General features: G+C 41.3%; 3 protein-coding genes across 8 annotated transcripts in view; 2 read left to right on the top strand and 1 right to left on the bottom strand.

The window, feature by feature from the left end:
* Positions 1-5,027, bottom strand: part of creb3l4 (cAMP responsive element binding protein 3-like 4) — a 12,026-nt gene extending 6,999 nt beyond the window's left edge. Inside the window, exons 1-3 of the mRNA XM_082149278.1 lie at positions 4,869-5,027; positions 3,758-3,841; positions 968-1,178 (exon numbers count right to left, since the gene is read on the bottom strand). Coding sequence (XP_082005404.1) covers positions 968-1,178; positions 3,758-3,841; positions 4,869-4,916 — 343 coding nt within the window. The 5' untranslated portion in view covers positions 4,917-5,027. The remainder of the gene's footprint in view (positions 1-967; positions 1,179-3,757; positions 3,842-4,868) is intronic.
* A 585-nt stretch (positions 5,028-5,612) lies between these two features.
* Positions 5,613-12,179, top strand: slc39a3 (solute carrier family 39 member 3). 2 transcript variants are annotated; one of them, XM_082149280.1, is made up of 4 exons: positions 5,613-6,000; positions 6,109-6,205; positions 7,324-7,454; positions 10,685-12,179. In XM_082149280.1, the coding sequence occupies exons 2-4, from the start codon at positions 6,133-6,135 to the stop codon at positions 11,531-11,533; spliced, it is 1,053 nt and encodes a 350-aa protein (XP_082005406.1). In that variant the 5' UTR covers positions 5,613-6,000; positions 6,109-6,132; the 3' UTR covers positions 11,534-12,179. The 2 variants fall into 2 exon arrangements, with proteins under 2 accessions (XP_082005406.1, XP_082005405.1); XM_082149279.1 differs by having other exon boundaries at positions 5,623-6,000; positions 6,113-6,205.
* Positions 12,180-16,111: 3,932 nt separating this feature from the next.
* LOC309483431 (CREB-regulated transcription coactivator 2) overlaps positions 16,112-22,500 on the top strand; it is a 32,415-nt gene continuing 26,026 nt past the window's right edge. For all 5 annotated transcript variants that reach the window (XR_014200563.1, XR_014200564.1, XM_082149255.1 and 2 more), the window contains exons 1-4: positions 16,112-16,417; positions 19,441-19,542; positions 19,631-19,747; positions 22,145-22,206. Coding sequence is in view for 3 of the 5 variants with exons in the window: in XM_082149255.1 (XP_082005381.1) it covers positions 16,253-16,417; positions 19,441-19,542; positions 19,631-19,747; positions 22,145-22,206 (446 nt within the window). In the remaining 2 variants the exon portion in view is untranslated. The remainder of the gene's footprint in view (positions 16,418-19,440; positions 19,543-19,630; positions 19,748-22,144; positions 22,207-22,500) is intronic.

Raw genomic sequence — 22,500 nt, 5'->3', positions numbered from 1 at the left:
GAGAACATGATTACATGTGGATTACATGTGGATTACATGCGGATTACATGCGGATTACATGCGGACTACATGCGGACTACATGCGGATTACATGCAGATTACATGCAGATGCAGATTACATGCAGATTACATGCAGATTACATGCAGATGCAGATTACATGCAGATTACATGCACATGTTGATTACATGCAGATTACATGCAGATTACCTGTGAATTACATGTGGATTACTTGTAAAGAGACTCAAATTGACACTTCCTGCAATTTCCTCAAATCACTTTATGGGACTCTTAACTAACTAACTAACTAACTAACTAACTAACTAACTAACTAACTAACTAACTTTGTGGGACTCTAAACTAACTAACTAACTAACTAACTAACTAAATGCATGGGACTCTAAACTAAGTAACTAAGTAACTAACTTTATGGGACTCTAAACTAACTAACTAACTTTCCCCCGGTTTCACAGACGAGGCTTAAACTAGTCCCAGACTAAAATGCATGTTTGGGCTGTTTTAACTGAAAGCAACTTGCACAGACGTATCTTATAATATGTCAGTGTCATTGTTTTGTCTCAACATACACATCAGTAATGTTTTTTTCTAAGGCACATTTATAAAAGGTACTTAAATGTCCTAATTGAACTAAGGCCTAATCCTGGCTTAGTCTAAGCCCTGTCTGTGAAACCAGGCCTAAATGTATGGGACTCTAAACTAACTAACTAACTAACTAACTAACTAACTTAATGGAACTCTAAACTAACTAACTAACTAAATGTATGGGACTCTAAGCTAACTAACTTTATGGGACTCTTAACTAACTAACTAACTAACTAACTAACTCTTAAAGACGTTTTTTAAACCTCTATAGGAAATATACTTCCAGAATTAAAGCCGCTGAAAAAGTGGGCGGGCTCTGTCGCTCTCTCAGGTCACATGACACAGACTGAAACAGGAAGTGCTCACCCAGCTCTATGGAGATCATTTGTGGTGGCTGCTGCTCTGCGCTGGTTCCGCCCACACCGCTGATGTCATACACCACTTGATACACGCTGTGGTTCTGCTCGTCGGACTGGTCCTCAGACAGGCCACTGTCGCTCTCGGACAGCGCTGACGTGTACATCTCGTTTGGGTTGATGGCGTTCAGAACCTCCTCAGACTCACTGTCATTCAAACTCTGGAACACAGACAGTGATGGTTTAGGAGCGAGTCAGAACAGCTCAGACTGCAGATCGTGTGTGTGTGTGTGTGAGTGAGTGAGTGAGTGTGTGAGAGTGAGTGAGTGATTGAGTGCGAGTGAGTGTGTGTGTGTGTGTGTGTGTGTGTGTGTGTGAGAGAGTGAGTGACAGTGTGTGATTGAGTGCGAGTGAGTGAGTAAGTGTGTGTGAGTGAGTGAGTGAGTGTGAGTGAGTGAGTGAGTGAGTGAGTGAGTGTGTGTTTGTGTGAGTGAGTGTGAGTGAGAGTGTGTGTGTGTGTGTGTGTGTGTGTGTGAGTGAGTGAGTGAGTGTGAGAGTGAGTGTGTGTGAGAGTGAGTGAGTGTAGTGTGTGTGTGAGTGTGTGTGAGTGAGTGAGTGAGTGAGTGAGTGAGTGAGTGAGTGCGAGTGAGTGAGAGAGAGTGTTTGTGTGTGTGAGAGAGAGTGAGTGAGTGTGTGTGAGAGTGAGTGTGTGTGTGTGTGTGTGTGTGAGTGAGTGTGTGTGTGAGAGTGAGTGTTAGAGCTGTAATCGGGCCTTAAAAGTTCGGCCCGAAAAGGCCCGAGCCCGACAGAGCTTGGCCCGAGCCCGACAAGTACATTTTGATTGACAGCTTTTTAAAAGCCCGAACCCGTTTACAGCCCGACTGTCCAAAAGGCCGTCTATCAGCAGTGATAAGAGTGTCGGAGAATAGCGCGGACACGCGCTTCACACCGCGAGCCGGCACACGCACCACTCGGCGGAAAAGGGAGAGAAAGGAAAAAAGAGACTGCGCCGCACGCACACAGCTTTGTCTTTCGTAAAAAAAAGGAGTAATTTATACATTTTTTAACATCATTTATTCATGACTAACGGAGGCTAGAGGCCACTTGGAAGTTGGAACAAAGAAATAAAATAAGTCCTCCAGAGACCAGCCTCCATTTCACCTCCTCAAGATCCATTTTCACGCTAATCTAAACACATCACCTGACCGCTCATTTACCACGCAACCCGAAGCGCGAGCCCGAGCCCGGCCCGAGCCCGTGTAAAATAATAGAAATTAAGACCGAACCCGACCAAACCCGTCGGGTCCCATCGGGTTCGGGCAAAGATCTTCAGCTCTAGTGAGTGTGTGTGTGTGAGAGAGTGAGTGAGGGAGTGTGTGTGAGAGTGAGTGAGTGAGTGTGTGTGAGGGAGTGAGAGTGAGTGAGTGAGTGAGTGAGAGTGATTGAGTGCGAGTGAGTGTGTGAGTGTGAGAGAGTGAGTGAGTGTGTGTGTGAGAGTGAGTGTGTGTGTGTGTGTGTGTGTGTGTGTGTGTGTGTGTGTGTGTGTGTGAGAGAGTGTGAGAGTGAGTGTGTGTGAGAGTGAGTGAGTGTAGAGTGTGTGTGAGTGAGTGAGAGTGAGTGAGTGAGTGAGTGAGTGAGTGAGTGAGTGAGTGAGTGAGTGAGTGAGTGAGTGAGTGAGTGAGTGAGTGTGTGTGTGTGTGTGTGTGTGTGTGTGTGTGTGTGTGATAGAGTGGGTGAGTGAGTGTGTGTGAGAGTGAGTGTGTGTGAGAGTGAGTGTGTGTGAGAGTGAGTGTGTGTGAGAGTGAGTGTGTGTGTGTGTGTGTGAGAGTGAGTGTGTGTGTGTGTGAGAGAGTGAGTGAGGGAGTGTGTGTGAGTGAGTGACAGTGTGTGAGAGTGAGTGACAGTGTGTGATTGAGTGCGAGTGAGTGAGTGAGTGTGAGTGAGTGAGTGAGTGAGAGTGAGTGAGTGTGTGTGAGGGAGTGTGTGTGAGAGTGAGTGAGTGTGTGTGTGTGTGAGAGTGAGTGAGTGAGTGAGTGAGTGTGTGTGTGTGTGTGTGAGTGAGTGAGTGTGATTGAGTGCGAGTGAGTGAGTGTGTTCACTACTCTCTGCTCCTAACATGTGTGCTGTGTCTTGGATGGGTTACACATGTCACATTCACTTTTGCAATCTGGACTTCATCCAAAAATAAAGATTCTGTCATAATTTACACCCCCTCATATTGTTCCAAACTTGTGTGACTTTCTTTTGTCAGTGAAACAGACAACATAACATTTCAGAAAACCTGTAATACAAGTTTTCCACTGAAAATTGAACCGCACACAGGTTTGGAACATCATGAAGTAAATAAAGACAGAATAGTCTTTTTTTTTATGCATTAAAGGGCCTGATATACTTCAAGTGAAATCGAAACACAAACTGGTGTGACGTCATTTCAAACTAAAGTCCAGAAAAAAAGTTTCTGAAAAAGTTTTTTTTGGAAACCTCCGAACTCCCATTGGTCCACGGTGATGATGTAAGAGGTGGGTGTGGCTCTGAGGCTCCGCCTTCTTTGAGGTCAGACCCGAGTAAAAACGAACACACTGGAGAGCTGCTTTATAGTAGAGACTGATTGTAATTGTAATTGAAAGAGACACTGTTTTAAAAAAAAAGGTAATACTGTAAAACAGCGATCTATTGTATAAAGTGTCTGAATAGCAGAGCTTCTGCAAACATCCACATCACTATGATCAGGGGCTTTAACCCTTTCAGCCAGAGAGTGTGTGTGTGTGTGTGTGTGTGTGTGTGTGTGTGATTGACTCACACAGCGCGGCTCGACGCTCCAGTCCTCCGAGTACAGGACTCCATCATCCAGGATCAGCCCGCTCTCCACCGCCTCCTCAGCATCCTAATACAGACGGGCAAAAATAAAAATAAAAATAAAAATAAATAAATATAAAAATGAGGCATTATCTAATTAAATATGCACTCATTTGCATAAATTCCTAGAACATTGGATAAAGCCAGGTTCATAATTCTAAGGAACATGAGTGTGGTTCACAAATAAGGACGGCACAAGTGTTAAATATGCAAATAATGCATGATCTAATTAAATATGCACTAATTTGCATAAATTCCCAGAACATTGGAATTAGCCAGTTTTGAGATTCTTGTTTGATTTTGTTGACATATTAAATGCTTTGAAGGGATTCTGGATCACTCGGTTGCAAATAAATATATTTTCACCATGTTTTTAGTGGTAAAATGTTGTATAAATCATGCAAATGATATATGAGCAAATCTTGAGTATATACAGTATGTACAGTCTGGTGTGTACAGCTGCTGAAGTGGAGATTTGTAACTCAAACTCACCGCCTTTAAAGATCTACAGACGCAAATATATCAAGTGCAATAAAATAAACACCTCAAAGTGCATTTCGGATGATTTCAGCCCACTAGTCGTGAATTATGGAAGCAAAACAGACCTCAAAACTGACCAGTGCATGGATAGTGCAGCGCAATGGTCTGACCTGCAGTGTCTTAACAAGTAGAGGTTTTCTGTAAATAAATGACATTTTTAACAGTGTAGAAGTAAATAACCTGTTTCAGCAGGAGTGACACGTGAGGTTCAACGAGCTCTACCTGTCTGTCTTCTACCTGTCTGTCTGTGGGAGGATGTGGACATCCTGGTAGGGTTTGGACTTCACACACATATAATAAGAGACCCATTTCTCTAGTTCTATACACTCACTAAACTAGCTTTGCAAACGGAATAGATAGAATATCAGCATGTGCTATTAAACAGGCGGAGTGCACATATGAAGATTAGATTACAGCAGCATAAACAACAGCTGATGATGTGTCTGTGTGTTGAGCTGTCAATCAATCACAGTAAACAAACCGCGTTTCTCGTGTTATCTGCACGCTTTACTCACTCGCTCGGTGGATCTGACGTCCTCGGACACTATATCGGGTTCTCGCATCCTTCACACACGCGTGTTCGGTTTATTATGCGAGCATACGCGGATATTTCCCTGTGTGGATCCGGATCTTCTGGTTCATTTGATTCAGTGTGATTCACATCCGCGTTCGGCGTGTGGGCGGGGCTCTGGAAAGACGCTGACCAATAGCACATCATCACGCGCCTCCGCATGAAGTGAGGTTAAAAACTATTTTTTTTGTTTACTTGTCAATATATTAAAGTATATTATATGAAGTATTTGCTTACTTCAAAGTATTTTAAAGTGTCGCTAATGTTTTTCAGACCCATGTTAGAGACACGTACAGTCACGTGATCCCTGTTACTTTTCTCCACGCTAGTCAGGATGGATGGACCAATCACAATCGTTCTTTGTAATTACTTATAAATGATTTTAAATAATTTTATAGAGATTTTGGGGGTGGTTTCCATTATCAGTGACGCGTACAAACATTATAGGCTACACAGCAAAGCGACTTAATGTTTTTTGTTTGAAAGACAGTTTTTGGTTAAATATAGCGCCCTCTGTAATACAAGTATTCCGTGTATATCAGAAGTTATTCAGTGTATATGCCCAAATCACTGGTTTCAGGCATTTAATTCATGTTTGTGATGTTCTTTGTGCAGGTTTACACAAGTTGTAGACAGCTGTGAGTGACTCATATTGATGCCCGTTTCGCAGGTGATTCACTCTTTTGAGCCGGATCTCTTTAATGAATCGGATGTTACAATATCAATCCGAATCGTTCACGCAACTGACTCGTCCACTGACTCGTTCACTGAATTGTTCACTGAAATGAATCAGATTTGGAACATGTTGTGACTCACTGTCCGCTTCCCGAAAGCAGGACCAGAAGTGCAGCTTTACGGGAACAAACCTCAAGAAAAACCCACGATCAGCTCGAGTGATGTTCTTATAACATGTTAAATACGAACAAAACTCAGGACGTGTGGAAAGTTATTGGCGGACGCTTATGATTCAGTCTCGTTTAGTGTTTGTTTGAATCATGAAGAGAAGTTTAATGTAGGATAGATCCAGCATTGCAACACAAACAACTCAGATAATCTGCTTCAGTTTATGTGTACTGGTAAGTCCTTCGATAATAGAACCATAAAAATGTATCAAGAACCAGATTATATTGTGAAAAGTAGTAACATGTGGGGAATATGTGACTGTGTGCTTTCCCCTGCTGGAGCCAGGCTGTGGACTCGAGCTGGAGATGCTGACTCTGATGCTGTGCTTCAGTCTTCTGTGTGGCTTCGGCCCGGTGTGTGTGATCAGACGAGCTGCAGGTGAACCTCAGGATCATCATCTCTCTGTGATCAATCAGTGCAGCGTAACTGTTTCAAATTAAAGTGATAGTTCATCTAAAAAATTAGGCTAAATTCTGTCATCATTTACTGTCCCTCGAGTTGTTTCAAACCTGTGTGAGTTTCTGTCTTGAACACAAAAGAAGATATTTTGAAGAATGTCGGGAACCAAACAGTTGATGAACTCCATTGACTTCCGTAGTACTTTTTAGTGAAAGTAAAGATATTTATCACGTCACAAAATGTTTATTTCAAATAAATGCTGTTCTTTTGAACTTTTTATTAATGAAAAGAATCCTCAAAAAGTATATTACATTTGTTGCAAATGAACAATTCAGTATATATTTCCCCATATTAGTACTGGGCAATGTTTTATCGTTACAAAACTCACTCATGCATGTATACTGTAGACATATTTATAAATAATTCATATTATATATATTAAATATAAATATTTTATATATAAATAATAATTTTTTCTTAAATATATACATGCATGTGTGTGTATTTATATATACAAAATAATTATACATAGCACACACACATATATTATGTAAACACAAGCTTTTATTTTGGATGCGATTAATCGCGATTCATACACATAAATACTGTGGAAGTAAACGGGTCCATCAACTGGTGACCGACATTCTTCAAAATATCTTTTGTCCTTTAATAGAATTAATTCTGTATAGCAAGTAATACCTCAGTGTACACTAATTACAATTACTTTTTTTTTGTTTTTTTTTTGCTAACAGTACAGTAATGAGCACGAGTACTGAGATTCTTTGTCTACAGAAAGTTAGTAAAGCTAAAGCTCTCGTGTTGGTTTCCCATGATCCTCTCTGTGTGTTGGTGTCCCATTAACCTCTCTGTGTGTCGGTGTCCCATGATCCTCTCTGTGTGTTGGTGTCCCATTAACCTCTCTGTGTGTCGGTGTCCCATGATCCTCTCTGTGTGTTGGTGTCCCATTAACCTCTCTGTGTGTCGGTGTCCCATGATCCTCTCTGTGTGTCGGTGTCCCATGATCCTCTCTGTGTGTTGGTGTCCCATTAACCTCTCTGTGTGTCGGTGTCCCATGATCCTCTCTGTGTGTCACTCAGGTGTGCGGCTCGGAGTCATGAGTCTGGCCTCATGTTTGTCTGACGGTGTGTTTCTTTGCTCATGTTTGCTGGATCTGCTGCCCGATTATCTGACCCACGCCAGAGAAACCTTCAGCCGGCTCGGCCTAGCGGTCAGTCATTAATTATTATCATCATTATTATTATTATTATTAATAATTAATCAAAGTATGTGACTAAGTGCATTTACAAATTGTACTGGTGAGTGTACAGTATATAGTGTTCAAAAGCTTGGGCTCGGTATGATTTATTAATGTTTTTGAAAGAGTCTCTTCTGCTGCATTTATTTGATAAAAAATACAGTGAAATATTATTCTAATGCAAATCATCTGTTTTCTATGTGAATATATAGTAAAGTGTAATTTATTCCTGTGATCAAAGCTGAATTTTCAGCATCATTACTCCAGTCTTCAGGGTCACATGATCCTTCACAAATCATTCTAATATGATGATTTGATGCTCAAGAATCATTTATTTTTAGTAAACTCTGTGTACACAAACAATGTTCTCAGTGCTGGAGTTCATGTGTAGAGCCCCTGGTGATACTTCCGGCACAGTTTCATGTTGTGTCGAGCCTTCTTAGTGTTTTAGAAATAGCGTTTTTTGATGCTATCATAGTCGTGCCCCGAGCACTGCCATTCAAAAGGCAATTTGACCGAAAATGAAATACGGTCAATCTTACAAGTGGCACTACACTACATCCTTATGCATCACTTTCTGCCAGGACTTTTACGTGCTTTTCCCAAATATCGGAACTGATGTCGACGTCCGGGTTAGCGGTAGCATTTGCCATCAGGCAAGTGTTATTTAAATAAACTCCTGATGTACTTAACTTTCCAATGCCTCGTTTCATGAGTACATAACCTATTTGTACGACTGTAGAAGTTTGGTGCCATTCTGGGCATTATTAGTGGGGTAATTTACCAGATACAACCTTGGATCCATTAGCGCCTGCACTAAACCATCCGGCTGATATCTCTAAATAAGCTCTAGCTTTAATAATGTTCAACCAAGGGGAAAAAGGCTTCTGGGGGGTGTTTGGCTCGGGGTCATGGTGCAAAGGACCCTAGGTTGATTTTACTCTGAACCATCCCTTTAATGGCACCGCTTCAGGGTAGCGGGTTGCATAGTCTACCATCACCAAAATATATTGATGACCCCTGCCACTCCTCGGGAGACACAACGTCCATCCCAATCCTCTCAAAGGGGGTTTCGTTGATGGGTAAAGGAATCAAGGGACTACGGAAATTAGGTTTTGGAGCTGACTGCTGACACTCCGGGCAACTACGGCAGTAATTCTCTACTTCCTTCTGCACACCATGAACCGTTTTAACACTCTTTGTTTGGTCTTTCCAGCCCTAAGCAGATGAGTGACGGCTCGTTGCAGGACTGTGGCCCTATGGGTCAGCAGATGAGTGACGGCTCGTTGCAGGACTGTGGCCCTATGGGTCAGCAGATGAGTGACGGCTCGTTGCAGGACTGTGGCCCTATGGGTCAGCAGATGAGTGACGGCTCGTTGCAGGACTGTGGCCCTATGGGTCAGCAGATGAGTGAGGGCTCGTTGCAGGACTGTGGCCCTATGGGTCAGCAGATGAGTGACGGCTCGTTGCAGGACTGTGGCCCTATGGGTCAGCAGATGAGTGACGGCTCGTTGCAGGACTGTGGCCCTATGGGTCAGCAGATGAGTGAGGGCTCGTTGCAGGACTGTGGCCCTATGGGTCTGAGGCACAAGAAACTATAGTCTCCTCCCCCTCTTTCTTTATTTGGTAGAGCAACCCATTCTTGATTGCAAAATATGGGTTCATTATTGGAAGATTACTGGTATCTACCCCTTCCACAACTTTTTTAAAGCATTAATGAGTGAAGGGTCATTCAGTTGGCACCATCGTGACTAGTGTTCCTGCAGACGTGGGGTATGCACAGGTGTCACCATGCACACACCAAACTGGTGAGATTTGCTTTGGGTTGACCGAGGACTTGTGCACCAGTGTAATCATGCTTCCAGAGTCCAGTAATGCCTCTACATCTTGACTATTGACTGAGACAGGGCATGTCATAGACTCATCTGTCTGATTTCATTGCCAGGATAAGTGTCCTACTTCCCCACACTTGTAACACATTCTCAGTTTATACAATGTGGTTTCGACTTGGGATTCTTGTGGCTGGACCGTTTCCCCTGTGGACTAGCCCATCTGGGAGAAGGGGATCTTGGGAACAACTTTTATTGCACTGGTTGGGAACTGCGTGTTCAGCATTTCTGCACTGGCTTGGTCTCTTTCAACTTCTATCATTTCTTGGGGTGGACTTGGGTTATTCCTTTCAGGCAAATCGTTGAGCTTCAGGGGTAGCGCTCTTTCAAATCTGTCCACCAATGAATCAACAACTTCTGTTGCCGAGCGGCTCTAACCGTTTCTCTGCCATACGCATTCATCCATGCATCTGTGTACGTGGAGGCTATTCTGTCGTGAAGCACCAGGCATGGAACCTTTAGGCCCTCCCGGATTCTGTAAGACCACTACAACTTAACACTTCTTTCTTGAAGGAGTCATAACTATTGGCCAATGTTGGGTCTAGATCTAGGAAGGCTTTCTGTGACTCTCCAGATAAAAATGGTGTCTCAAAGGCATGCAAGTGAGCTACGACATCATCAATCTCTCCCATTTTAGGAATAAAGTCCCTAGCCTGTGTCCTGCTAACATCTTGGGCTTGTTTCATTTCCAATTCTCTAACTTTAAGGTTATTAGCCCGCTTTTCTTCCTCCAGCAAGGCAGCTTGGATTTGCTGCTGCACTTTATTGCTCTCTATCATTGTTTAACAGGTTAGAGAACAGGTTAGTGAGGTCCTTCACGTCACTCTGGATCATCAGCAGTCTTCCACCTACCCGCACTCTCCACCATATGTGACAGCATGAGAGATTCAGGATCTTTAGTTTGTGCAAGTTCCCAGAAAACACAGCTTCAACAGTCTCTTAAGGATGCAGGTGTGTTTAATAATCAAACAAAAAGGTTTACTACTTAAATATCCTTAGTTCAAAACAACTAAATCTTCTTTGTTTCTCAGAGGTACATGTCCTTCCCCAGCCACACACACCATCAGCAGTTTCTCACTCCCACTGTTGTCTCCTTAGCTGACGCTCTCAGGCGGGAAAGAGAGTCTCGCTCCAGGCCACCGGAGGGCGCTGTGTCTGCCCTCTAGAACACGCCCTCATGACGCCACTATAGATAATAAAAATGCATGTTGAGGGTTTCATTTGTAAACCTTTGTTCTCTATTACCACTAAACGAGGAGTTAAAACGTTCTCAGATGTTAGACATGTGATTAATGAGAGTCTCTGTCTTTGCAGCTTCATTTCCCGCTGGCCGAGTTCCTCATGTCCATGGGATTCCTTCTGGTGTTCGTGTTGGAGCAGATGCTGCTGGCGTTCCGAGATCCGATGGGCTGCGAATCCCTCGAGAAAAAGGCGCTCATAGACCCTCACGTGACCAAGAGTCGGGATTCTTCCGGGTGTTCCCATCGTCTCTCTGGGGCCGACGAATCCCTCGAGAAACAGGCGCTCATAGACCCTCACATGACCAAGAGTCGGGATTCTTCCAGGTGCTCCCATCGTCTCTCCGGGGCCGACGAATCCCTCGAGAAACAGGCGCTCATAGACCCTCACATGACCCAGAGTCGGGATTCTTCCGGGTGTTCCCGTCGTCTCTCCGAGACCTACGGATCCTCTTCTCCGGAGCACGTTGGTCTGCGTGTGTTTCTCCTGGTGTTCTGCCTGTGTGTGTGTGCTCTGGTCGAGGGTCTGAGTGCTGGATCCAAGCCGGTTCCTGAACTAATCCCACAGATTTGTGTGACGCTGTTTCTCCGGCAGGGAATCGTGGCGTTCAGTCTCTCCGTACGGATGAACCACTACGGTCTCCGTCAGGCCGTGACGTCCGGATGCCTCTTTCTGTTCTCCCTCTCCTGTCCGGTGGGAATCGGGATGGGGATGGGGATGGGAATGGTCGGGATGAATCCCAGCGCTCCAGGTCAGCTGGTTCGATGTGCCGTCGAGGGTCTGGCGTCCGGGATCTTCATCTACATCTGCATCGCTGGTCTGCTGTGGCAGGAATCGGCCTCTCCGAAGCATCGCATCCATAAAGTCACGTTCCTGCTCACGGGATTTGCTCTGGTTACTGCCGTTCTGTTCTGTAAAGTCTGATCGGAGCGCTTGGATCAGAAAATGTGCTTTAAAGGTGCTGAATGTAGCTTTATCACTCTACTAAAGTATACAATACCATAATATGTTTGCAGATATAGGAAACATGCTAAGTTCATATATTGGTTTCTCTGAAAAACACTACAACCAGTACGTATTATTTCACACATTCCATGTTGTCTGTCTGTTTTTGTTTTGGTCTGTGTGACTCCGCCCACTGCCAGTTCAGCCAATAGTATTCCGACACCCCGGGATGCCAGTTGATGGGAAACACAGCGTATTGTAGCCAGCAAACAAACTGGGTCAGAGATTGCAGATTCTACCCAACCTAAAAAGTATTAATTTAAAAATCTCTATGAACGAGAGCATATTAAAACGTGGATAAATAAACTCATCAACTTAAATCTCCTTGCTCGTTCCTGTTGCGTGTCCTCAAACTGGCATCCCTCGTGAGCGTCGAGTCTGAGGAGGCGGGGAAACAACGATCTCTGATATTTTGAATTTGGCCTGCAGTACCTATTTCCACCACTAGCTGTCATTCTTACAGACTGCACCTTTAAATACACAACATTTCAATATAGTCAGAAAGCACTCGTTTATTTACTGGAGCTCATGCACAGAATAAAGTCTTCATAGATATTTTTTTTTACATTTTCTGGTGTTTGCTTTAGTTTAAATCTCTATTAGGCAGTTTTATATTAATGTGGGCTATTATACAAAGAGCTACAGTATTTTTACACATATGATCAGATTCTGTATTCCTGCACAACATTAAATACAAGCAAACACATCTGTATTATCTAGGGTGACCAGACGTCATGACGAATCCCGAATCCGGCCCTAATTTTCCAGAAAATTATACTAAAGCAAAATCTTGAGTAGTTATTGTCTGATAAAACATTAAAAACTGTGCGTGGAGGTTGAGTCGTCCTGCAGCCCCCGCCGGCTTCTCATTGGCTGCAGCATCTTTCACTCAATCACTCGTTTACAATCAATCACTTGTTTACAATCAATCACTCGTTTACAATCAATCACTCTTTTACAATCAATCACTCTTTTACAATCAATCACTCTTTACAATCAATCACTCTTTACAATCAATCACTCATTTAAAATCAATCACTCTTTACAATCAATCACTCGTTCGTTTACAATCAATCACTCTTTTACAATCAATCACTCTTTACAATCAATCTCTCGTTCGTTTTCAATCAGTCACTCTTTACAATCAATCACTCCTTTACAATCAATCACTCTTTACAATCAATCTCTCGTTCGTTTACAATCAATCACTCTTTACAATCAATCACTCCTTTACAATCAATCACTCCTTTACAATCAATCACTCTTTACAATCAATCTCTCCTTTACAATCAATCACTCTTTACAATCAATCACTCCTTTACTATCAATCAATCGTTCGTTTACAATCACTCTTTACAATCAATCACTCGTTTACAATCAATCACTCGTTTACAATCAATCACTCTTTTACAATCAAGCACTCGTTTACAATCAATCACTCGTTTACAATCAATCACTTTTTACAATCAATCACTCGTTCGTTTACAATCAATCACTCTTTTACAATCAATCACTCCTTTACAATCAATCACAAGAGTTTGTGATTGATTGTAAAGGAGTGATTGATTGTAAACGAACGAGTGGTTGATTGTAAAGAGTGATTGATTGTAAACGAATGAGTGATTGATTGTAAACGAGTGATTGATTGGTCTGATTGCACTGTATGCATAAAAATACTTCGGCCTAATGTCTGATAAATCAAAATCAAATCAAATCAAATTCAAAGCAAATCATCTACACAATTATTTAGTTTTCTTATTTAATAAACGACAATTTAGTTGTAATAATAATTCTGGCGTAAGGCTTATTAGCGCTAGGCTAGCCCGAAAGGTCTGATTTACCTTTCGGGTTACAACATTTTTTATTTTTTTTTACAATGACATTTGAGTTCATGATTTTAATGTTTTTTTTTTTGTGTCAGACTAAAGAGTAATGACAGACAGACTTTGAATAAAAATATATTTTATTATAGGATATGTAGTCTAATATCATAGTAGGCCTACCTACCAGCTTTGTTGGCATGGCTGTAAGTAATACAATATTTCCAAAGCAAAGCCTGGAAAATATGCTATATATACATACCCTACATATATATAAAATGCAATATAATGACTATAAAAGTCATTACAGGGATTTAAAATCCAGCTTTTAATGTTGTTTATGTGTCTATGTGGTGTTTTTAATCTGCTTTAAAGCTGCCGTTGGCAACATTTTTTTGATCATATTCATTGACACTATAATCCGACAGAACAACATAAATAAGATGGTTTTAGAAAAAACCCGAGCTTCTAACTCCACCTGGAGCGTGTTATTTGTTTTGCAAAAATCCACCGCTCCCGGATTATCGGGTCCAATCAGCGCAGGGGGGTGTGAGATCTGTCTGTCAATCACAGGTCGTGCACACGCCACAGATCCCCCTCACTCGCGCACGTTAATATCACATGCACACGCCACGCCTGAAGTTCGCCTGGAGATTGCATGAAGCGTGATGGCGGAGAGAAAATCTACTAACAAGCTTCCAATTCCTCGGTTATTGCTATCTATGGATAGATTAGCCAGGGCAGCCTACCTCCGAGTCCATGGTGTTGATGGATGCTGAAGAGACGGACGCGTTCACAGAAAATCAGGTACACACGCACAGTGACGCACTGACGAGCACGACCTCGATGGGAGGGTGCTCGCTGGTAGTGGGGAGGGGCATGAGAGTTGTAAACATTCAAAATTTTGGCTAATCGACCCAATCTGCCAGACTTGCCGACGGCAGCTTTAAGACAAACCATGTGTAGATTCATAAGTCGACAGCATTGCTGAGTATGTCCTCCTTAAAACTGCAGTGAACCAAAGACAGTCTCAAAAACACGCTTTGAAATCGCTGGTGTTTCTGACGTCACAAACTACCTTGTAACCAATCAGATCAACGTGTGATCGTCAACCAGTGGATCTCTGAGCTGAGTGAGTGAGTGGGGGCGGGGCTCATTTGCATATTCATAGAACCGCGCATACTAAATGAGGCGAGGGTGTCGAGTTACATTCAAGATATTTTAAGGCATGAAGAATCTTTTTTTCAAGGAAAAAATGCTTAATATGTCATTTTTGAGGGATACAATTATTGATTACAGGGGGACTTCAAATTTTTTTTTACTCACAACAAATAGCGATTTCTACCCAATAAAATATTTTAGAGCTTGATGTGGAAAATGTATATTCATTATAAAAATGTTCCTAAATTTATAATATTTTATTAACTTCCATTACTTTTGTAGGTCTAGAAATAATTTTCTATAAATAATAATTTTTTAGTAAGAAAAAAAATTAATAAAAACAAAGAAAATGAAACGCTCACTCAAATAATTACATAATTAAAAGCAAAATTAAAAATGAATAATTTATTAAAATAATTACATGCAAAATTAAAATAAATTATTTAAAATGAAAAACAACCCATAAAAATGGTTAAAAAAATCTAAATAAAAACTTACTCAAACTTAAATCATAAAAAGCAATGTTAAAAGTAATGATTTCTAATAAAAACAAAGTAAAACACACATTACAATTTAATTAAATAATAAAAAGTAAAAAAAAAAGATTAAAACGCTATTTTCAATACTAGTTGTGCTGTAAGTCCGTCAGTGTCAATATTATGTGTGTGTGCGTTGAGTTTGAATGTTGAGTGTGTGTGTGTTGATTTTAAATGTTGAGTGTGTACAGTGTGTGTGCGTTGAGTTTGAATGTTGAGTGTGTGTGTGTTGAGTTTTAATGTTGTGTGTACAGTGTGTGTTGAGTTTGAATGTTGAGTGTGTACAGTGTGTGTGTGTTGAGTTTGAATGTTGAGCGTGTACAGTGTGTGTTGAGTTTGAATGTTGAGTGTGTGTGTGTTGATTTTAAATGTTGAGTGTGTACAGTGTGTGTGCGTTGAGTTTGAATGTTGAGTGTGTGTGTGTTGAGTTTTAATGTTGTGTGTACAGTGTGTGTTGAGTTTGAATGTTGAGTGTGTACAGTGTGTGTGTGTTGAGTTTGAATGTTGAGCGTGTACAGTGTGTGTTGAGTTTGAATGTTGAGTGTGTACAGTGTGTGTTGAGTTTGAATGTTGAGTGTGTACAGTGTGTGTGTGTGTTGAGTTTGAATGTTGAGCGTGTACAGTGTGTGTTGAGTTTGAATGTTGAGTGTGTACAGTGTGTGTGTGTTGAGTTTGAATGTTGAGTGTGTACAGTGTGTGTTGAGTTTGAATGTTGAGCGTGTACAGTGTGTGTTGAGTTTGAATGTTGAGTGTGTACAGTGTGTGTGTGTTGAGTTTGAATGTTGAGCGTGTACAGTGTGTGTTGAGTTTGAATGTTGAGCGTGTACAGTGTGTGTTGAGTTTGAATGTTGAGTGTGTACAGTGTGTGTGTGTTGAGTTTGAATGTTGAGTGTGTACAGTGTGTGTTGAGTTTGAATGTTGAGTGTGTACAGTGTGTGTGTGTTGAGTTTGAATGTTGAGCGTGTACAGTGTGTGTTGAGTTTGAATGTTGAGTGTGTACAGTGTGTGTGCGCGTGTAAGTCTCGCTCGTGCCCCTAGAGGGCTCGTCTGTCTCTCTCTGTCAGTGAGTGTGTGTGTCGGTTCTTCGGGTCTGTATGTGAGTTCGGGGTTCGATCATCATCATGTCCTCCGCGGGATCATGCGGACCGGCACCGGGACCGAATCATGGCGGTTCTGTTCCCTCAAACCCGCGAAAGTTCAGCGAGAAGATCGCGCTCCACACGCAGAGACAGGCTGAGGAGACGGCGGCGTTTCAGCAGGTCATGATGGACCTCACCTCCACCCGGGTAACACACACACACACACACACACTCACGGGAACCGGATCGCGGGTCCGACGTTCCCGCTGAAAAGCGTCAAATCCGTGTTTTACTCTCGTCTCGTGAGCGCGCTCGGCGGCTGGCAGGAGCGCGCGCGAGCAGGTAGTAGCGCGCTAGCTAACGGAAGCTAATGACAATAACGCTGTTATCATGTAAATGGGGTAAAGGAAAGACGTCAAAGAGACTTTAATTATATGGTAGATGTTAGAAGAGACACTTTGACGGTAAACGACATTAAAAGAACGTTAAATACGTGTGTGAGTTTGATTAGTCTGTCAGACCGGAAGCGGTTAGCAGTAGATTAGCATGAGCACACACACACACACATCAATCTCAGTGTATTCGTTTAAACATCACAGATATGAAATCAGCAGAATTACAGTCTGATGTCTAATTCACTTTATCAAGGTTCAGTGCCAGAATGTGTGATGGTATGTTTTGGACATGTGCCATGATAACTCTGTGTGTGTGTGTGTGTGTGTGTGTGAGAGATGTCACACTGATAACTCCTGTCAGAGCCAGAGGTTAGGTTAGTGAAGCTGATGTGGGCTGGTCACCCTGACCTTTTGAAACCCTGTCTGTCATGCCCTCGTCACTTTCACCTCATCATCTGAATAATTATATTCAGGCTATCAAATAAAAAGTGTATTATTTTGATTTGGTTTTTATTTTATATTTTAAAATGTTACATTTTAGTAAGATTTAAACATCGGACAAAGGCGTCTGCTAAATGACTAAATGTTTTAGTTTTATTTAATTATTTTTATTTAAAATGGTTTCTTTTAATTTTGCATTTTATAATGGAATTTTTTAGTAAGAGTATTATTTTGATTTTCAAATTAATCTGATTCAAACATTTTTGTTTTAGTAAGTGTTTTCTATTTTATTTTAATTAAACAAAAACAAAACAAAAAAAATGGTAAATACAAAAAATATTTAATACAATATTATATTTTATATATATAAAAAATATATAATATATATATAAAAAATATTTTATACAAAAAATATTTATTTTTGTAAAATGTACTAAATTAAAAGAAAAAGGAAAGTTGCCCTCCGCAATATGGCGGCGAGGTTGACGTACGATCCAGCGGCCAATAGGGCGTCTATGTATTTATTATTTCTTTGATTATAACAGCTAATATTACCCACAACCCACTGCGCTCTGGAGGAGGAACTACAAACACGAGTTAAAAGTGTTAAACTACAAACATGGCGGATGATGCGCGACTGACGGTGAGAGGTTTAGATAAAGGTTTGAGTGACTAATCAAAGTTTAACCTGATTAAAAATATTAGTTTAATATCATCCGTGTTATATTTCATCTGCAATAACAGTGTGGACTTTTATAAAGATCTGTTTGGCCATTCACTTTTAAATGCATCATTAATAATATGAGGAGAGTCTCCGCATGACAGACCCGCGACTCTGCATCTCTCTCCGATACAGTAGGAAATGAAATTAAATGAAGTGTGGATGATTTTTATCTTTGACAAGATGATTGACAGGCCAGTTTACAGTGTCAGGATGAGAGAGAGCAACCGTTGAAGACGTTGTTGTATGACGGGATAGTGTGTCCCAGAGCTAGTGTACTCTTCTGCTACACACACTTCCAGGGCTTGTGTGAGCAGGAGAACAGAGACGCAGCATCAGTGTGTGTGTGTGTGTGTGTGTGTGTGTGTGTGTGTGCGTGCGTGTGTGTGTGTGTGCGTGTGTGCGTGTGCGTGTGTGTGTGTGTGTGTGCGTGCGTGTGTGTGTGTGCGTGTGTGTGTGTGCGTGTGTGTGTGTGTGCGTGTGTGTGTGTGTGTGTGTGTGTGTGTGTGTGTGCGGTCGAATCATGTCAACACACACTTCTCTCTGGATGGGGAAACTGTGGTTGATCGTGATTAGGTTGACCTCTGACCCTGAAACATGCTCTTTTGCTCATGCATGTGTAAACATGTTTCATGCTGTATCTTCAGAGTTTATGTTTACTGTATTGCTTCACACTGTATCTTTAACCCAGGGTTAAGCAGTCGTTAGCCCAGGCTAGCCCTCGTTGAAGCAGGAAACGCAGCGATTCTCAGACTTGTTTGTCAGCCGAACACATTTGACCTAAAATGATTTTTTCAAGAAGCACCTGAGATTAGTTTCAGTAATTGAACCACACCTTCACCTCTACGGTTCTCTGATGTGTGTAAATGATCACATGACAACACAACGAAACATTTCATGACAACGAAATATTTCATCTTTTTTAGTAAGTGTTTCATTTTGAATGTTTTTATTTGTAAAATATTTACACATTTTTATTAAGTGTTTTATTATGATTTTTTAAAACTTTATTTATTTGATTTGACATTTAATGATTTGATTAACTGTAGTGTTTTATTTTCTAAATTATTTATTCATATTAATATATAATATTTGTCCATTTTAAAATTATTTTAATTTGTCACTTGTATAATTAAGTTACCTTTACTAAATGTACTAAATGTTTTGGTGTTTTTTTTTATTTTTAAATGATCGATTTTAATTTGACACTTATGATTTAATGTTTTATTAGTGTTTTTTCTTTTTCAAATGATTTATTTTAATTTAACAATTGATTAACTTTTAGTAAATGTTTTATTTTGATGATTTTTTTCAAAATTCTTTGTTCGTTTTAATTTTAATGATTACATTTTTGATGATTTAATTTTTAGTAACATATTTTTGATGATTTTTATTTTTAAATGATTAATTTGACCTTTTAATTATTTAATGAATTTTCTATTTGTTGTTTTTAATTGTAAAATTTAGATTTGACATTATGATATAATTATTGACTATTTTCATCAAATCACGAAACCCAGTTTGGGAAACCCACATTTCTGGATGTCAAATTATGATTCAAGTAAATTACTTCCTGTCCATTTTCCACACTGAAAATGTGAAGAAGGTGAAGTCGAGCACATTGCATTGTGGGATATCAGGGTTTACACGTCTCGTCTGGTGCTTGTTTGCAGGTCCAGGCTCAGAAGGTCCGATTGGCCAGATCTCAGGGCCCGTATTACGGCGGATCTCTGCCAAACGTCAACCAGATCGGCAGGAGCGCCTCAGAACTGCAGGTGTGTGTGTGTGTGTGTGTGTCATCAGGACTCAGACGTGTGCTCATCACGGATCTGACACCCCTGTGTGTGTGTGTGTGTGTCTCAGGGCTCAGGGTTCCACTCTCCGCTGGACTCCGGGCGCTCCACTCGGCATCATGGACTTGTGGAGCGAGTGCACAGGGACCGGCACTTCATCTCTCCCAGCAGACCCTACAGGAGACACGTATCCTTCAGGCAAGCCAGCGTCAGCAGTGCCCCGGAACAGGGGAAGCAGGACATTAATAGCAGGAGTGCAACGGGTCGCAGGTGATGGTGATGCGTACGGATCAGCTCCACACGCTTCGGCTCGCGTGATTCGCCGATTAACTGCAAAATTTAACCATCATACAGTGAACGTTTATCATTTGGACGCGTTTTGTCTTGCCAATTAATTTTAAATGCAGAATAAGAGGCGAAAATCGAGACTCACACGTTATCAGTGCGCACAGCCACCACACACACACACACACACTCGCAGAGAGAGAGAGAGAGAGCGGCTCTCGAACACTGAATTGGTTCCTCTGCGTCTCCTTGCTCTTGAACGGACAAACACACACTCGCAGAGAGAGAGAGAGAGAGAGCGGCTCTCGAACACTGAATTGGTTCCTCTGCGTCTCCTTGCTCTTGAACGGACACACACACACAAACACACACTCGCAGAGAGAGAGAGCGGCTCTCGAACACTGAATTGTTTCCTCTGCGTCTCCTTGCTCTTGATCAAACACACACAAACTCGCAGAGAGAGAGATAGAGAGAGATAGAGAGAGAGAGAGAGCGGCTCTCGAACACTGAATTGGTTCCTCTGCGTCTCCTTGCTCTTGATCAAACACACACACACTCGCAGAGAGAGAGATAGAGAGAGAGATAGAGAGAGAGATAGAGAGAGATAGAGAGAGAGAGAGAGCGGCTCTCGAACACTGAATTGGTTCCTCTGCGTCTCCTTGCTCTTGAACGGACACACACACACAAACACACACTCGCAGAGAGAGAGAGCGGCTCTCGAACACTGAATTGTTTCCTCTGCGTCTCCTTGCTCTTGATCAAACACACACAAACTCGCAGAGAGAGAGATAGAGAGAGATAGAGAGAGAGAGAGAGCGGCTCTCGAACACTGAATTGGTTCCTCTGCGTCTCCTTGCTGTTGATCAAACACACACACACTCGCAGAGAGAGAGAGATAGAGAGAGAGAGAGAGCGGCTCTCGAACACTGAATACGCTGATTTCACGCAGCCGCCATTTTGAAATCGAAAGTGAGGCTCCGGTGGGAAAAACCCCGGAAGTAAAGATAAACAACAATGCCTTTGGACTACCAACTTGAAGCTGCTGCCGCGATTTACACTATTGGATGTTAATATCCAATATAGGATATGTATATAGTTCATTTCTGCTTCTTTTTTTACTTTTTGAATTATAATTGTATTTAATTTTTTTTTATAAATGAATTTCACTGTATATAGTCTAAAGTATAAAAGAAATGTACAGTTTTAGAATTGACACAACATCATTAAACACAACAATACGCCATCGCATTCACGACTCTCCTGTGATTAAAGGCGACACTTCCGGTTTTCTTCCCACCGGAGCCTCGCTTTCGATTTCAAAATAACGGCTGCGTGAAATCAGCGTATTGGTTCCTCTCTTGCGTCTCCTCACCCTTGAACGGACACACACACACACTGATGTCTAAACACCGTCTCGGCGAGTGTTTTCTCGGTTCTGTCGTCAGTGAACAGAAAGAAACCGGATGTTTGTCAGTTTATTCGGTCTTAAAGTGACAGTAGCCTAATATTCCTGATGTCGTCTGTCATTAATGTTAATAAAACAACAAAATACAGCTTTAACAAAGAAGAAACTATATTTAGTTTATACAATGAACAAATAGTGTTATTTTACATTTAGGGTTTATTATTCATCTCTGTACCTGAACTAAGACTTCAACTGTGTTATTTAGTATTGATCTCTGCTTGTAATTTGTCCACTTGTTTTTAATAATGTGTGAACTGTATCAGTTAGGCTAGTAGTTTTTGATGTAGTATTGAAGAACTTCAAGTGAGCTTTAAGTAATAAATGAAAAGCAAAGTTACCCCCCCATATATATATATATATGAAGAGTTCAGATGCAAAAGCCTCTAAATGCCATCTGAAATTTTCTTATAGAATGATCATTTTTATCAAGCTTGTATATTTAAGTTCAGTAATTTCACTTAAATGACAATTAATAGGTAATCTCCATTCCCATTTGAGTGAAATTATTGAATTTAAATATACGAGCTTGATAAAAATGATCATTCTATAAGAAAATTTCAGATGGCATTTAGAGGCTTTTGCATCTGAACTCTTCATATATTCTTCTTTTTTTTCTTCGCTGATCCGAACACTGATCCGATCCGTGGCTCAAATAAACGTAAATGATCCGAAGCGTGAGTTTTGTGACCCGTTGCTCCTCTCATTAGTAATGCGAGTGGTTGATATGAGGAGGAATCAGGTCTTCATCTCTTACCATGAGGTTTAGAATGCGAGTAGAATTATGATGCAGATGTGTGTGTGTGCTGTTTGTGTGACCTTGACCTCTGACCCCAGCTGGATAACTCCCACAGCAGCGCGGTGTATCTGACTCCGCCCCCTGACCCCAGCTGGAGAAGGTAACGTCTCATTGGTTCACACTCATGTTCGCTCATAGTGATGCGGCGCTTTCCACGAGAAGGGTTTCAGATGCCGTCGCTCTTCTTTCCAGCAGAGAGTCAGTGAACGACACTAATGAATCAGTGAGATCTTCATAACAGGACAGCAGATACTGACATAAACTGCATATCAATATCAATATCTGCCAGTAATATTAGTCTGAGTAAGATGAGTGTCAAACGCTTAGTTTTATGATCTGTAGCTTTAAAACATGCAATACAATGATGATTGAGAGATGAACAGATAAACCGTCC

The sequence above is a fragment of the Leuciscus leuciscus genome (assembly GCF_965113295.1).
Source record: "Leuciscus leuciscus genome assembly, chromosome: 20".
NCBI lineage: Eukaryota > Metazoa > Chordata > Actinopteri > Cypriniformes > Leuciscidae > Leuciscus > Leuciscus leuciscus.
This window is presented reverse-complemented; position numbering and strand designations above follow the sequence as displayed.